General features: G+C 37.5%; 1 protein-coding gene across 8 annotated transcripts in view; it reads right to left on the reverse strand.

Moving 5' to 3' along the window:
- The window catches only part of Elavl2 (ELAV like RNA binding protein 2), a 163,569-nt gene that overhangs the window by 61,761 nt on the left and 83,289 nt on the right, over window positions 1-18,519 (reverse strand). For 2 of the 8 annotated variants that reach the window (XM_048352168.1, XM_048352167.1), the window contains exons 1-2: window positions 11,013-11,107; window positions 7,956-8,199 (exon numbers count right to left, since the gene is read on the reverse strand). In XM_048352168.1, coding sequence (XP_048208125.1) covers window positions 7,956-8,199; window positions 11,013-11,084 — 316 coding nt within the window. In that variant the 5' untranslated portion in view covers window positions 11,085-11,107. Of the gene's footprint in view, window positions 1-7,955; window positions 8,200-11,012; window positions 11,108-18,519 lie in introns of those variants that run through there. The other 6 variants (XM_048352171.1, XM_048352173.1, XM_048352169.1 and 3 more) reach the window with 4 other exon arrangements.

Here is an 18,519-nt window from a genome sequence, read left to right on the forward strand (position 1 = left end):
TTGCCAATAAAAGGGGCCTCTACTCTCCAATGGTGTCAAAATATTAACATTCTAAAACTTTAAAGACCAAAAAGAATAAAAAATTAAGAAGTAAAACATACTAATCAAGGCACAGTACAGACCTAACAAATCAAATGGCACTCACAAGTAAAATGCCAGAAAATCTTTGTTAAGGCTGACCTTTACATTGGAAAGGTAGCTCTGAGGGTTTCCACTGCTCCCAGGATCTAGTAGTAACAGAGCACTCAGCTGAAAGTCAATTAATGTAAACGGAGCTCAAAAGAAATTGCCAACTTATGAAGGTACTAATGAAAAATACTCACACTCTATTGAGAATTTAGATAGCCTACAAAAAGATAGTGTTAAAAAGAAAAAAAAGATATTAAAAAGAGAACAAAAATTGTCAGAATAAAAATAGGTGGATCCAGTACTGTATCACAAAAGTGGGGGACATTAATCAAGACACACTGTATTCATAAACTGCTTTGTGAAATGGTAATTCCTTTATGCAACTACTTAAAAAATCTTAAATGGGGGTAACTCAATTTACAGTGCTGAGGAAGCATCCGGCAACAGCATATGCCACCCTAAAACTCTCCTCATTGGCTTAAGTGCTGTGTTCTGCTGAGGGCAATGTGTACCAATTGATGCAAGAATTATTTTCTTCCCCAAAACACAGCATTTATAAAACTGCCATGCGATGACAGCCCCTACTCCACACCAGTAAGAGGAAAAGACTCACAGCTAGAACCAATGGAAACTGACATGACCTAAACAAGGGCAAATACTGGTAAATAACTCTTCCTGCTTTTGCTTCCCGATGTATTTCCTAGCTAGTGCCCAACAATTTATCATCCTCCAAAGTGCAAACATGTTCTTTCTGAAAATGTTATACAACTGCCTGGTGAGCATGAAACCCTGAGTTCAAATCCTACAAATCTAGAAATGTTGTGTAACTGTCCGGTGAGCATGAAGCCTGACCTGGAAAATCACAGAGCCTTCTGGACACCTTTCTGATTTAAGCGCACACTGAAGCCAGTAAAATAACGGGCTTATTAAGTCACCATCCACCTATTCACCCACCAGCCTTTCCAGCCCTACTTCCTCACACTTTTCTCAGAATTCCACACCATTGACACTATGGACGCCTAATTGGCTGGAAACCTATTTTCAAATTAACATTCATCAAAACAGCCTGTGTTCACTGTGACTGACTGACTTCATCCCTGCAAACAAATGATCTTAAATTTGAAGGTATTCATTAGAATAATAAAAATGCCATTTATCTGTTTTAATCTTGAGGAGCTAAGATTATACAATTTAAGTAGGAAGACACCTATGCCATTAAAATAACATTTGGCAATTTATTACAATGGAATAAACAACAACAACAACAAAATGCTTTAAAGTTCCCAAGAAGATAAGAACCCTCAAAAAATAAAGGGGGGGGGGGGGGACTGGGGATATAGCCTAGTGGCAAGAGTGCCTGCCTCGGATACACGAGGCCCTACGTTCGATTCCCCAGCACCACATATACAGAAAACGGCCAGAAGCGGCGCTGTGGCTCAAGTGGCAGAGTGCTAGCCTTGAGCGGGAAGAAGGCAGGGACAGTGCTCAGGCCCTGAGTCCAAGGCCCAGGACTGGCCAAAAAAAAAAGGAGAAGAAGATTTTAATATACTTGCTTACAGGGGGAAAAAAGGGAGGCTTTGTTTATAATACAAGGCACTTCCTATGCAGAATTGGTCAAAGTGTGAAAATCTATAAAGCCTTTTTGGATGCCTGCAGTTTATATTTGTCAGCTTTGGTTTGTCTTTCTTAGCTGAAAGCTCCCATAGGGGCAGCCCAGAATCCATCTCACCTAGTCCACAGATCAAGAATAAGTACCACACAAAGACAAAACAAGCAACACTCATTACCTGAAGTCTCTTAACTAACTCTCTAGTTCTTCCTTTAGAGGAAAGGGGGAAATAACCATGACAGAACAATCTATCCTGGAGACTTGAAAACCTAATTACACAGACACATTGTCTCTCAGGGAAAGGGAAGATGGCTAGTAAAGATGCATGCAGCCCATTGACTTTTAAGCTTGACATCTCTGATCTTGGGGTCCAGGAATTAACCCATCAGATATCAGTTCTTGAGAACAAGACAGTACTGTAAACTGAAGCTTGCCACAAAATTAACCACTACAGTTATAGTACTTCTCTCATCCATCCCAAGGCCAAACAGCTAGACACCAAAATCCCTTGTTTCCATCTGTAAAACATCTGAATATCTGTAAAAGTTTCAGAAAAAGACAGATAACTACCAGGTATGTAAAACATTCTGAGAGTCAACTACAGAGATTCACATTCAATATGTATGGGACAGGGACAGGGCCCTGATTGCCTTGATGGCAATCACCAGAGTGACTCCAGTAGAGGTAGCCTAGTGGCTATAATTCAAGAGACCCTGTGACTTCCAGAACTGTTTGCGTTTCAAATCGCTTGGTAAGCTCTTTAATGAAAGACACCCAAGTCATCCAGCATTTATATTTTTAACTCCCCTTCAGTAGGATGTACTTACTGCAAGATTGGGGTATCACTGAGCTAAATTCACAATCACAGGTTATGTTTCTAGAGAAACCTGGATATTGTTTTTCATTTCATGTAGCCTTCAATCCTGAACTTTAAAATTCTTGCTTACCTTCCAGAAGATATACTCATAAGAAATTCCCACTCAGTAACCCTGTAAAAAGGTATACATCTCAATATAAATTCATCATCCTGTGCTTAACTTTGAAATAGACAAGGAGAAAACATCCAAAAGTGTCTTCTACTTATTGCTCTACTACATTACTTGCTGTTTGTTCTTAGGTGTTTCACAGATACAGACCTCTGATTGTTTGTTGGAAAGAGAGAATGATGTTGGCTAAAGTCACCTCTAGAACTTTCTGAATCTGACATTCTACTATTTATTTGGTGCACCAGAAAAATCAATTTACTCTAGAATGCAACATCAGTGGGTGTCAACAACTCTGAAGTACATTTCAAAACCCAAAGAGATAGTCCAGTGTCAGCTTAGCTGTACAAGTAGCAGTGGCTTCTCATGATGAATGCCTATGGATAGAAAACAGGCTGGAGCATCCAGCCGGGCAGGAGCCCAAAGGGAGGCTGACAAACACACTAATAAATGGAATGTAGGCTACAAAGACCATTGTATTTGCTTCTGAAGACACTTGTTAATGTACTTCCCCAATATGCATTTTTATCAAACTAGGAACATTAATTTTCTAACAATGACACAGTCTAAAAATTACATATTCTTTACAAGAACCGGGAAAGAAGCAATACTTTCCCCCAACTGAGATAGTTTTCTAATTCATCAAGAAAGCTTCATAAAAAGTGAAAGGGTTTTGCATATACCATACAATTACTGCTTATTCACTTACAAAATCAGAACAGAGTTTGGTGATGTACACCTATAAACACAGTTGTGACTCAGGAGGCAGAAACTGAGGGTCTCCACTGAGGCCAATCTAAACAAAAGTTACAAAGACCCTGTATCAAAGACAAAAAACAGCCAAATGGCTGGGGAAATGTCAGTAGAGTGTTTGCTCAACATATGAGAGGTCTGTGTTCAATTTTAGTCTGGCCCAATCACACATAGAGCAAACAATTCTTTCTGCCTCTGAAATGTGCACAGAGAAATAAATGATATGGTTGAGGCTGAAGTTCATAATACAGGATCCAAACACCACAAATACTTTTGAAATCTTACAAGAGATATTAACAATTCTTCTTCAAAAGGTAAATGTACTTTGCAAAGTACAACTACTCGGAATTCCGTTTTTGCTACCTAACATTTAATAGACTACTTTGTTCAATACAATTTCTTTTGTGCTATTCCTGGGGCTTGAACTCAGGGCCTACGTACTGACTCAGAGTTTTTTTGCACAAAGATAGTGCTCTACTATTTGAGCCACAGCTCCAATTCTACCTTCTTTGGGCAGTAAATTTAAAAAGTCTCATGGACTTTGCTGCCCATGCTGGCTTCAAATGTGATCCTTAATGCTTAGCCTCCTTAATAGCTAGGATTATAGGCATGAGCCACAAACACCCAGGTACTACTTGTTCTTTTTCTCTTCTTATCCTGATGTTTGTATATCCCATAATTACCTTAAACAATTGCATGTGTATTAAATGTGTGATGTATGCCTCTTTTAAAAAAGAAATTCTGAGTGTTTTCTCAAAAACTCAAATATTTATTAAGAAAATCATAATTTTTTAGGGCAATTTCTCCTTGAACCTAAATGATTCAAGCCCTTCTCTCAATCACACAACAAATAGGATTGTCAAAGGTGTAAAAGACAGGTCACAGAAGCAAAGTTCCATAAGAAATTACATCTACCTGTTTAATTTATACTTCATTTTTATTATATTTATCTTATACACATGCTCTTTATCACTACTGTGACCAGTTAAGGAAGAGTTTCAGATTCACTGTTGAATAACCAGTTAAATGGTTTCAGAATTTTTTATAACCAGTTATGCTGATGCTATTTATAATCCCAGCATCTCAGGAGACTGAGATAGGAAGACTACCAGTATGAGAACAGCCTGGGCAATATAATAAGACCATTGCAAAATAAAAAGGAACAAAAAACATCTTTTGACTGATTCCTACTGTGGAATTTCTTGCTTACCGGATAATTACTTGCTTGCCAGATATTTTAACAGAAATAGTATCATAATAGAAATCTCACTTGCCTACCTTCTCTTACTGAAAAGATAATCAGGCAAGGATGGAAAGTGAAGCAAATGGACAAGAAATATTGATGCAATTTCTCTGTGTCTGTGTATCTTAGCTGATCCATGTGTGATATCTATTACCTCTGTTCACCACAGTGAAATCAGAGAAGGCTAAGAGTGAATATGCAGAACTCAGATTTATCCTATAATATCCATAACAGCACAACAAAAGGTTTATAGAAGCAGAAACCTGAGGATCACAGTTCCAACCAGCTCAGGCAGGAAAGCTTGTGAGACTCTCATGGCCAATTAACCAATAGAAAACTAGAAGTTGTGCTGTGGCTCAAAGTGGCAGTACACTAACCTTGAGTGAAAAACTTCAGAGAAAGCACCAAGGCCCTGAGTTCAAGTCCCACAACTGATAAAAAATAAAATAAAATAAAATAAAATCATGACTCTACAAATTCTTTGACAATGAAGGTGTTTCTCCTATTAATATTATTTTTATAACTGATGGTATGGGGGCATTACATTCAGAGCCTCATGCCTGGTAAGTAGGCAGGGTGCTTAGCCACTTGAACCATATATCCAGCCCTTTTGACTTTTGTTACTTTTGAATAGGGTCTTCAGAATACTCCTGTTTATGCTTCTGCTGCAACTAACCAGCACATACTACCATTCCCAGATTTTTATTGGTTGAGATGATGTCTGATGAATATTTTTGCTCAGGCCTTAAAATATGATCCTTCTAATCTCAGCCTCCTGAATAGCTAGGATTACAAATGTAAGCCATAGCTCTCCTTGGATTTTTGGCCACATGTTCACAGATGTTTGGGAATGACAGATGGAAAGAGCTGGGATTGGGAACAGGAAGAGTTATTCTTATCATGTAGGTAGGCTGGGAACTGCCATAAGGACCCATGAATACAGAAATTAAATCCTGGTTTAGGCAGATTTGGGCTAACCTAAAGAAAACAGGAAGATGTTGTTTCCTGGCCTGGCTGCCAGGCAACTTTTTGGTTGTCATATACAGACATAGTCTTGACTTTTTCTTTGTCTTTTACTTTTCTTTTTTGTTGCAACACTAGGGGTTAAACTCAAGGCTTTTCACTTGATAGGCAGGGGGTGTATTGCTTGAGCTATATTTCTAGGTCAACTTCTTTTGCTAGACTTGCAGGCAATACTTAACAAGTACGTTAAGTATTTCTATCATATAAAGAAATAAGTCATTTTCCTCTGTGACCACATCATTTTAACCTCCAATAAAGAGAATTTTCTTAATTTAAAAAAAGGGTTTATAGAATATAATCATTCAAGTCCAGCCAGTAATAAGAGGTGGAAATCTCCATCTTTTCCAAGGCAATTGCCAAACACAAAAGTTGTATGATTTATTTAATGTTTTCATATACTATTCCCAGTTATCATAACAAAGAAATGGGCTTTTATGTGCTAACATCTTTTTAATGGTAGCAGTAACCATGAAGCAATCAAGCCACATACATAAAGATTGCAAAATCTACATGTATAGGGTAATGTTTTCTTTAAAAAAAAAAAATTAAAGGTTGAGTCCAGTACTCTGGCACAAATATAAGCAGATCCTTTTGTTCTCTCTCCCAATTTTTCAAAAACTCTTTCTCTACAAATTTCACACTTGCTGCTTACCCTGATTTTGGAAAAGAAACTGAAATGATACCATGTGTCTGTCTGTCAATGTTGGATATAATGCTATGATGAAGATCAAAGAAGAATAATTAGTTAAGATAATTACTTAGCGTGGATTGAAATAATCCCTTTTTATTTGGATTCAATGAGTTAAGTTCTCTGTGAACTTCAATCTTCAGCTTGAGGAAACAGGACTGTTAGTGGCCAAGGCTAGGAGGTGACTCTACAAACTTACTTGCAAATCTCAGAGACAATGAGCCTGTGGCCTTGATTTTACAAAACAATTAATAACATCTTCTAAGACAAGTCCACAGTGTCCTCAGAAATGACTCAGTGTGAAACCCTTCCACATCTTTAACCTCTTTTTCCATGAGAAAACTGAAACAAAGGGGCTGGGAATGTGGCTCAGTGGTAGAGTGCTTGCCTAGCATGCATGAAGCCCTGGGTTTGATTCCTCTGCACCACATAAACAGAAAAGGCCAGAAGTGGTGCTGTGGCTCAAGTAGTTGAGTGCTAGCCTTGAGCAAAAAGAAGCCAGGGACAGTGCTCAGGCCCTGCATGCAAGCCAAGACCCTGGAGTGACAAAACTGGGAAAACGAGCAAAAACAAAACTGAAACAAAGAGCTAACTTGTCCAAGGTCACATGACTAGGTAGAGGTCAGGATACTGGGCCCACTGTTCACACTGCCATAGAGATTCCTTACTCAACTCAAAGTTTTAGCTTGGTTCATTTGTTATTAACCTTGTAAAGCAACTAGGCCTACCTCATCTGTCCATTTTACCAATACCGTGAAAAACCATGGAGTCTGTCTACTTCATACAATCTTAGTGTCTGAAAACAACTCTAGCAGGAAGAATTAACCCTGCTATTACAAGATCATGCTACTAAGTTTTGGCTTACTCTATAACCTTGCTCAAATTTTTGAAAATACTAAGAATATCTTAACTAACCATTTTGTTAATGTACATAACTGGAGCCACACTGTCTACGTGTCAGCACAGTAAGGAAGATCCACATATCATATCTTCCTTCCCTTATTAAGGGGCAGAGTATAAGATCTCATTATGCTCAAATAATACCAGTAAAAATGATTTTATGTTGACAAGGTGAATATTAACAATTACTCTGTCATCTACTACAAGCAGAAGGATATCTTTAGAAAAACTTCTTCCTTTTTCTCAAATACCTTTTTTTCCTAATAGCTATTGCTCAAATGCTCAGTAATATAAGCTCAAGAGAATTTAAAAATGTTCAATGTTAACATGTTTGTGGCTACTCCTCCCCCTACTACTACTATTGGTATGACATGCACACACACTTTTAAAATATTTTCTAAAAACATTCATCTCAGAGTATATTAAAATCCTGTTAAAATATACTTTCCCCAAAATATTTCTTATTTTCAAAGAAAAAATTAAAGTTTCCTCCTGCTTGTACAGCCAACAAAGAGAAAACTTAAATGTATTTTTAAAACCTATGATTTACAAGTAATAAGTTTATTATTTTCTTATTATCTTAAAACAGGAAGCTTAAACGTGACTCATGTACATAAAATTGCCTACCTGTTATTTTGTCTCTTACAAGCTTACAGGATTCTATCTCACCAATGCTCCCAAAAAGACTCTTGAGCTCCTCCTGTGTCATGTTCTGAGGAAGGTAATTGACTATTAGGTTGGTCTTGCTGTCCTCTGTGTTCCCAGAGTCAACTGGTGACGAGCAGTTGTTGTTTATGGTGGTTGGACCATTGGCTGTGTTATTGCAAGTTGGCCCATTAGACAGTTGTGTTTCCATGGCAGCAATTACCTGCTAAAAACAGAGAAAATAAGAAATGTCAGAATTCATATCTCACAACCTATTAGAGACTCCATTCAAGAGTTTAAACACTTGTCACTAAACACAAGCCAATCTGCTGAAATTACAATAAAGCTTCAACAAAAAAGTACAACACCTATGCTGATTTTACTTCATATGAAACTATTCAATTTAAAACAATTATACTTTCATATACATATTCCATACATGCATATAAGCACGACTAAAATTTTAAACATTTTCTAGGATCACATTTGGGATCTACTCATATATCCTCACTCACCTGTAGTGTCCAAAGAGAGGGAGAAATTATTACCAACAGGAAAAGAATAGAGCCCTTATTAAAAATCATAGTAGAAAATATTCAGTGCTTAACATAGTACCAAAACAAATGGCAAAAACTGACCTACTAATTCTGAGGAGGATTTTCAGTAAGCACAAGAGATTAAATATTCTAAAACTGACATATCCATTTACTTAAAATCAAGGACCAAGAGTACATTTGAAAAAATAAATTTGTCAACATGTACTGTTTTGGTTACATACTGAAAATGTTTTGATTGACAATATCTTATACTTCTTCTATTGACAAGAAATAAGAAAAATAAGTGTTATATGTTCGAGAATGAAAAGGATTTGTATGATAACTTGGGAGTGAAGCTATGAATACTTTTTCTACTCTGTAGACTCTAATTGGCCATTTTGGTCAATCTTAGCAGCTACAGATCACCAACAAGGCACCTGATCTACAGCATCAAAATAAAATCCCCGAACAATCCAGTATTATACTTTGCCTTCAATCCAATTTTAAGAGGGAAAACAAAACATATATCCAGTCCACAAAAACAACAACATAAACAATTTATGTAAACAGACCAGCCCAAGGAACTTTCAGTTAAGCATATAAGCCTGTTGAAAATATAAGCTATAAAGTGTCTATAAACTCCAATTACCAGATAAACAGCAGAGTTGAGGAAAATGGCCTCAAACTACCTTAAGCTGCCCTAAAAGTTGCATACTTAACAATTTTGGATCCTCCAAACCAGTCTATCTATACTTTTTGAACAAAAGAATCCCAAACCACAGCCCCAAAATTTCCAAAGTATTTTCTAATAGCTATCTAACTTTCGACAACCAAGACTATGGGGAAATCCAAAAATCAAAGCACCACTGAAAATACTGTCCTTCATATTTCATCCAAATACACCTCTGAGCTCCCCCAAAGAACTATTGCTCAAAATTGACAACCCTGAAATTGATGGGATGCTGCTTCAAGAAATTTTAACATAGAAAAAAGCAAATAATAATTAGATACAATGTAAAAAAGCAAAGTCCAGGGGAAAAGGGTTACAAGGAAACTGGAGGGGGGGGGGGAGAGTCTTTAAAAAAAAAAAAAGCAAATTGCCTCAGAAAAAATATAAAGGTACAAAAGCAGTTTAGAAGTTACTGCTGCCACGGTAGGTTTGTAAAAGAATGCAGCTCAGAGATATTGAGACTGGTCTATCAACCAGATTCAGACTGGTTAGAATGGACAAGATTGAGCGCTATCAGGATTAAAAGAAAACAAAACAAAACAAAAACCACCAGACTCAATCCAGAATAAGTAGGAAATACCAAACAACCTGTAGCCCTTGCATGAATTCCTTTCCTTGTCAAAGGAAAGGCTATCATTCTCCAGGCTACATATAGTTTTTCCCAGGTAAGTATACTCTGGGAATACTTAAGGAGGTAAAAGAAAATAAGCATTTGGAAATGTAGATGAAAAAAATCAAATAATTCAAAATATGGGGATTGTTATAATTATCAAATTTATTTGAAACTGAGAAATGTTCTGAATTTCCTAATAAAGCATAGCTGCTCCACTGTGCAGAAAACTAGTAGGATTGCCCTTGCCATAGCAAAATTCTTAAGAAGCTCACCTTTCCCCAGCCATTATGACAACAATTAGCTACTAGTGGGAAAGTGGTCAAGGCCAATTAAAACAAATTGCTATTCAAACATTAGGGTATGTATAGAAACTCTAAGAACCTCAAACGAGAGATTTGGAGTAAAGCTCATTGGGATGGCATTTGAAATATAAAATGTTCATTGACTGAAATTAGCAGGATTTTAACAAGGACAACAAACACTCCTCACTTAATCGCACATTTATTTCCATGTTCAGGTGGTACAAATGAGCTCCTAAGCCAACATTCAAGTGAACAGCTGCAGTAGGCTGTGTGAGCTGAAAAATTACAGCATCTCTCAGCTATAGGACCATCTGCTCAGAATAAAATGATACTAATGTGCTATATTTTACAAATAATGCATATTCCATTGATAGGCTCAACACAACTGTTCACAAAATGCAAAGTCTTTCAACAGTTACTGGGCAAATGATTTTCAGCCAGATTTACAATTTCGACTTTTTTTGAGCATCAGAAATTGTGAATAACTTCAAAATGTAGTAACCAAAAAAATACATAGTAAACAGAATGTAAAGAATTACTGTAACTTAATATTCAGACCATACCAAAACTTTTATTTTTGTTTTTTTGTTTTAAAGCTTGTCACTCTTTTTAGTCTGCACTAAATCCTAATTGAGATTATAAAAAGGTGCATACAAGAACATGGTTCTGATCTAGAGATACTACTACAGTTAAAATTGCAATGTGCTTATAGTCCTAATGATGGCCATACCATAATAGGTTAGATTAAGAATAATTAATATGCCAAATTAAAGGTTCAAGTATTTGGTATGGCCTCAGCACTTCTGCAACATGCTAAAAAAAAAGTAGCCTACAGAATTTAAGAAAAATCCCACAGACCCCGGTCCAAGGCTCTGCTGCCCACGAACCACTTCTAAGCAGAGAAGCCACATCACACAGTCTGACTGCCATGTTAGTTTGGAGTTGCCGTCTGCAATATGGACACAAAAAGTACCGTATGTTAGATGAGCAAGATAATGCAACAAATCAGTTTGTACAAAATTTACAGTGATTGTATTGATATTCCCAGCACGTCCATGCAGTGTGGCTTAATTGAGTTTGAGGCAATTCCAATCTAATCTTTCCAAATTCATTTTCACACGTAGTTTTCTTGCACAAATGTAAGCATTTTAAATCACGAGCCTGATTTTAAGACAATATTAACTAGTTGTCTTGGCATCTATCCTAAAGAACTACCTTAAACCACATCTCAAAAATTAAAAAAGTAAAATGAAGTGCAACAAACACCCCATGCTGTCCTTTCTTTTAAGGATGTGGGAGAAGGGAGGAAATGTGAATGAAATTTTATAGTGAGAAAAGCGGTCATGCAATTCATAAGTGATTGTTTTGCATAAAAAGCACTTTCCCAAAAATATCAAAAGGGCATTAAGAGAAGCTGTATTTGCCCACACTGTTACATTATACTACAAATGATCCTTAATCCTGGGACTTAAAATTAAAAGTGAATTGAAACCCTGTGAGGTTATTCTGCCACTATAGTCAAACTAGTCCCTAACAGTTTCACTGAGAATTGCTCACATATACTAGGAAGCAGTAAACCAGCATCTTTCAATTGAAATAATTGGACCAATAAATGGGATTGTTGGAATAATGTTTGTATAGGATGTCAGCTTTGTCCCTGAACAAAATCAAGTGAACATTTTTTAATATGTAAATTGTAAACCCAGCACGATTTGAAATTAGTGCTGCCATGAGGCCTCCAATATAGTTAATGGGCCATTTGCCACTTATTACAACTTGCCCAAATACTAAACAGAGCTGTAATATTGGCACAAAAGCCAAAGTTTCCTTTTATCCATATATGCTGATACTTTAAAGAAACAACTTAGTAGTAAGAAAACTCAATCTCTAGAAATCAGCCATAATGGGAGACTGACAGTGTATCTTGTGTTTTTATGATCTTTACATTTAATTCGGGTTGCAAGTTATTTGATGCTGCTGCTTGGGATAACATTAATAGCATGTAGCAATGGATTCCATTTTCTGGCATCTACCAAAAGGTTTAACATATGCTACCCAGGATGCCATGAAAATCTTTTACTCTTCTTCCCTTCTCCCACTATGAGCAGAGAATTCAATCTGACCCGGTGTTCATTAAAAAAAAATGCTTACTTATCCTCAAACTGAACCTGTGAAAAAGCAAAGTGCTTTATATCCATGAAACATTTTGATGAGAACCCAGTGCAGTTAGACTAAATTGGCAGGACCACACCCCACAGGTAAAACAAAGCCTAAATTTATATACACAGTCCTATAAGGAACTGTTACCTAAACATTCCTCCCACCATAAAAAACACAGATTCAAATTTTTTAAGGCCATCTCCTCTATTCCATAGTAAGCGCACACTAATGAGCTAACACCCCACCCCTTCCCTTCTGAAAGCCCCAGGGATAAGAATTACTGAACTAAGCTAGGAAGGCTGTGTATGGAAAATGATTCTATTGCACTTTTAGATTCCCAGCACCCCAGACAGTCTCTCCGCTTGAGACAGACACATACCTTTATGAGAAGTTATAAATAAGTTGCTCACATGGCCCTTACCTTTATGCTGGCCAACAATTCAGTTACTAAAAATGTAAAGCTACATCCCCTTCACTTAAGGACAGGCAATTCTGCTCTACTCAATCTACCACAGACAACTGGGCTCTGTACTATTTATAGATTCCACTGGCTCTGAAACTCTTTGGAAGGAAAAAAAGGCCATGTTCCAGTGAAACACAGCCATTAATTTTAAGGCTTAAAAAATAATGTTTCAATATACATTTGTCTAAGTTAGGAATCAACAGTGTCTATTCAAACTGCTTTTCTGCCTGTACTCTCCATGTAAAAATGCATGAAAAGGCACATTAGCTCAGACCAATCTAAATTATTCTATACTTTCACTGTACTCCAAGAGAAACTGGTAGGATGTTATTTTGGTGGAAACAGGAATTTTACTTATACAAGGAGAGAAGGGTGACCTCTACCTTTTCACAGTTACAAGATTTACTTCCAAAAGACCATTAAGGCGTTTTAGATTGATTTTTTAAAATTTTGTTTAAAGGGCCTTCAGCGTACCTATATCTGTACAGTTTCCTACAGTAGAATTGTGAGATCATGATAATATTACATTTCTCCTACCAAAGCACAGTAAGAATTTGGTAAATCAAACTAGCCAGATAGTTCCCTCATGATAACAGGAAACTTTTTAAAGTCTCTATTTTCTAGTCTTCCTTGTAAAACTAAAAATTCTGGTTATCAGCTTTTTCACTATTTTCAAACCTCTTACAGACAGCCACCAAATAAGACTGACTGCTAATCAAAAATACCAGTAGAATATTCTAAGAATTCGTACTAAGCTCACTTGGAATAATGTCTACAAAGGGAAAAGAAATTTTGTTTCCAAAACTTAGAGATCACCTGATGTTAGCAGCAGACCTCTGTGGGATAAAGTCATATCAGGTTGCTGAGAAGTACGCTGCAGAGGTCCTGCCACTCCATACCTATGGTGACCATCCTGATCTGAATTCTCAGGCTGGATCCACAGCTCAATGGCAGAGACAATGGCCTAGCATGAGCAAGGTCATGGTTTGATTAAACTTATCCAGACTCTCACCTTCCTCTAACTTACCAAATTACAGCCTTCAAAATGGTTTTTCCTCAGGCTAATTCACATTAACACTATTCACAGGATTTTCCAAAATCATCAAAAAATTCCTTATTGCTTCTTAAATTAAGTGTGAACTATTTAGTAGAATTAGTATAAATAGTAGAGATCCTTACTACTTCTAACAGCCTGTTTCTTTAGCCATCTAAACCTGAGGGCCTCCAGTCCCTCCAACAGTCCAATGTCTTACTTTCTGGTTTTGCTCATGTAGTTCCACCTGATAGCAAAGCCCCCATCCAAACCCTCCCCATTCCAAGGATTTATGATAGAGAATAGTATCTTTAAAAATTAGAGAAAAGGTAACCCACTTCCCCAACAGTATTCAGTTAGTACCTTGTTTGTCTACCTCAAGCATTTGCCTTCAGAGATAATTAGGAATATAATTTCAGTTTTTGGCACATTCTACCAACCACCCTCACCCAATAAATTTCAAATCCCTAATATATGGTATAACAAAGAAAGTCATTTATCTTTCAAGTGATCAGTTGTGTGGTTTTTTGTTTTGTTTTGTTTTTTTGCCAGTCCTGGGCCTTGGACTCAGGGCCTGAGCACTGTCCCTGGCTTCTTTTAGCTCAAGGCTAGCACTCTGCCACTTGAGCCACAGTGCCACTTCTGGCCATTTTCTGTATATGTGGTGCTGGGGAATCGAACCAAGGGCTTCATGTATGGGAGGCAAGCTCTCTTGCCACTAGGCCATATCCCCAGCCCAGTTGTGTGCTTTTTATCAATAACCTTTCATGTTAACTTGCTATGAAAACATAGAAGCTAAAGCATAGCAAACCCCAAAGCACAGCACAAATGGGTTCCAAGCATCTAGTCAGCAAGGACTTTGGAGATGTGGCATGTTGGGTTTGGGAATGACTTTAGGATAATGACAGAAACAAACAGTAAATATTTTTTTTAAAAAAAGATTTGTTTGGAACACGGCTGTTATTATGGCTTACAAATATTTCTCAATTTGATACCAACTAGGAATTTAGGCACATAAAAAGGATAGCATCTCTACAAAGAATCAGGGCTAGAGGCAAAGAAAAGCATTTCTTTCAGAGTTAAAAAAAATTTTTTTTAACTTGAATAAAGTGACCTGAGGCTCCACATTTATTTGCAGTGGGTAGGTTCTCCATATCTGGAGTCTCCTAGCACCAGGACAAAGCCAATATGTGGACTTGCCCCTGACCTAACTCTCTCGAAAGGCCATACTGTAAGGTGAGCAGAAAATATTTGTCTCTAAAGTTTAAGAGATAAACCTAGAGGGGAAGAAAGCAGCCTTTTCCAAGAAACACCTCTCTTTGAGGAACACAACTCAGGGAACAAAAGCAGGAGAAATACCTAGTGAAATGCATTAACAGGAGACACCACTCCTACAGTAAATGTTCTGCCAATGAAATCACTGAAATGGCAACTTCATGATACATTTCTGGCTTTCCTGAATTAAGCAAGAGAATATCCAACCAAATGCTGAAATCTGGGGTCTACATGTCAGTCAAAAGAATGAGCTAGTAGTTTGTTCTCCTTTAAACCTCTTTGCTATGGGGTTCCTAAATTAGTCTTCAGTTTTAAACTTCATAGGATTTTCTCAGTCCCTGTTAACTCTTTACCTCCACCTCACTACATTTTAACTATCTCACCAGCTCCATGGATTCCACAACCTCAAACTCAGATTTTTGGCTTTGGTGCTAACAAGGGTCCTAGAAATGCCAGAGACGGCAAATAGGAACAGCTGTAGAACTCACAGAAAGAAAGTTCTTTGGCAAAAAGCACTGTCTCTTGGCCCTTTATAGCTTACTCCTACAGAGTAGACTCTCTCCAATGCTGGTGTTTCTGGAGATTTGCAGTTCCTGAGCTGGCAGAATTAAAAGCTTTGTGGTTAGTGGACTAAGACCATGCATTTAGGGCTCTAACTTCTTTCCTATTGTCTAGGTCTATCAAACTCATCAATAGTAGGCAAAAATAAAAATCTGGTAGAAAAGATTTGCTTAAGTTTCACATTCTGCTCATCCATTCAACAAACCTTGGCATGCTGCATCTGTGTATTTGGGCTAGTCTTAGGTGCTTGAGGCAGAGTAATGAAGAAACAACATGAAGTGAACCTCTGCAATGCGAGTTGTGTGCAGACCAGGAATGAGTATTTATGTATTATATAACAGTGGCATTAGCTATATGAAGTATACTTTGGAATAGATAGAAATGTAGAACTGAGTAAGAGGGAATGAGGATACAGAAATGGGAGGTGGGTAGTTCAGGTACTAAGTAGTATTAATTAAGATGGTTAGCTTTGAGCTAAGGCTTCAAACAGATGTGAGCTGGCTGCTATTACAGATAGAATAAAATCCCCTCACCGTCATGTCTACATCCTACTCCCTATAGTCTATCATGTGACATGGCAATGGGATTAAGATTTCTGATAGAATCAATGTTGCTAATCAATTTTTATCTTAAAAAAAGGAAGAATACCTTGGATTACACTGTGAATCTAATGTAATTACAGGGTTGATATAAATGAGAAGAGAGAAAGAACAGTTGTCAGAAATGCTGCAATTGAGCACAATGTCTCACAATTATAATTCTAACTACTTAAGAGGCTGAGAATGGGGGGGGGGGGTGTTGTTTGGAGGGCCATCCAGGGAGAAAAGTTTATGACAACCTTCCTCAATCTATAGTTGAGCATGGTGGCCTGCACTTGACATCATTGTTCTATGGTAGGCTAACATCACAAGAATCATAGATCTGGGCCTGCACAGGCAGAAAAGTCCACAAGATACCACTTCAACAGGAGAATCCAAGCATAGGGCAAGTGCCTATCATCCTAGCTATAACAGGAAGCAACAGTAAACAGATCACAGTGGAGGCAGGTACCTGTCATCCAAGCTATGTAGGAGGCTGAGATCAGAATTCCAGAGCTGCCTAAACAGAAAAGTCCACAAGAGGCCATAACAACAGGATAGAAGCATAGTTATAAGAAGCCTAAAATAGGTAGATATTGGTCGAGGCATATACCTATACAAGAAACAAGACCCTATCTCAAAAATAACCAGTGCAGAAAAGTTTGATTCCATGGTAGGGTACCTGCCTGCCATGTTCAAGATCTTGAGTACAAACTATCATTAAAAAAAAAAAAAATACTGAGTCAACAGGCCATGTCTGGCTTGGAAACGAATTACCAGTCAAAGAAAATAGGCCACTAACAGGTAGAAACTGAAAAGAAATCCTCTACACTAAAGCTTTCAGAAGGAATGCAGTGCTGCCAGCAGCTACAGTTTAGCACATTGAGAAGAAGCACCTTGCATAGACTTCTGACATTCACAACCATAAAACAGAAGACAGGTATTGTGTTAGCCACTAAGTTCACAGTAATTTGTGTAACAGGAAACAAGTGCAGCCCTCATGTGAGTATCTAGAAGTGATTTATTTCAGGCAGAGAGACAAGCCAGGATAAAGCTGGTATGCTATATAGAACAATAGTGAGGAGCTACAAGGAGAAAGGAGATGCATCAAAGGGGTCATGAGATCAGACCACATAAGGCTTTGAAGACCACCATAAGAAAGGGAAGGAAAGAAAAGTTTTTCAGGAAAGAGTAGCATGTGGCCTCTGTGAAAATATATTGTGTGGAGATGCTCTGGAGGGCCCAGCAAGTTTAAAAGCAGTCAAGCCACTCAAGGAGCAATCTGGTCATCTAGGTATGCATTGTCAGAGACGTGACACTGACCAGGGTGATGTCAGAGAAAGATATCACATTCCAGATAGCCTCAGAAGTAAGCACATTCCTATTGTGTTACATTTTAATTATATCAAGTAAACTGTTTAAATACATCATCAATTTTTTTTTACATCCCAACTGCTCATATTTAAACAAACCACCAAAACATTATGTACTAGAGACTAAGAATACAAGATGAATAAACAAAGGAGATGTTTTTATAGAACTGTGACTAAAAGAACGAGATAAGGGGAATCTACTTAAGGAAAGAAAAGCACACAAATCTGAGTACACATATTAAACCCAACTTTTTCACTGATGTATTGATACTTTACAAAGGAACTAAGCAGCAAATCCACTGAATATAAAATATAAATCATCACCTACTAACCACACTACGTTATAAATTCCTACCCTATGAGATTCCCCTAAAAGCATTCAGAAGTCAAAATAAGGAAGGGATGAGCGGGAAAAGAGGCAATAGTGAGGATTAAAGAGGATCTAAAAACATTACATGCACACACACACAAGCGCGAATGAATGACTCAATCAATCATAATGAAACCCCACCAAACATTGGTTGAAAGGGTGGGGAGGAGAGAGAAGAGGAGTAAGAGTGTGGTAGCAGGGTAAACTTATTCAAAGCACAATGTACAAATGTATGGAAATATAAAAAATGAACCCCTTAGATACTACAAAAGTATGTTAACTCCAAAATGAAGAACCAAAATAAGAACACATCTCAAAGCTGCCCCGCAAAACCAAAGTTCAAAAACCAAGTAGACATGGGTAGTGAGGACAACTTACATTTGAGGGAACAGCAGTAAAACTTTAATCCGTATTGTTCAACATGATCATTTATCCACCTCTGGAAGAGTAAAGGTTAAGCTGTGGGTTATCTCCATTCTGGTTACAGGCTGGAATATGCTAAACTGTAACCTTCTAGTGATGAATCATTCCAACCTCATTCTTTCATTCCAA

Source organism: Perognathus longimembris, chromosome 1 (assembly GCF_023159225.1).
Source record: "Perognathus longimembris pacificus isolate PPM17 chromosome 1, ASM2315922v1, whole genome shotgun sequence".
Lineage (NCBI taxonomy): Eukaryota > Metazoa > Chordata > Mammalia > Rodentia > Heteromyidae > Perognathus > Perognathus longimembris.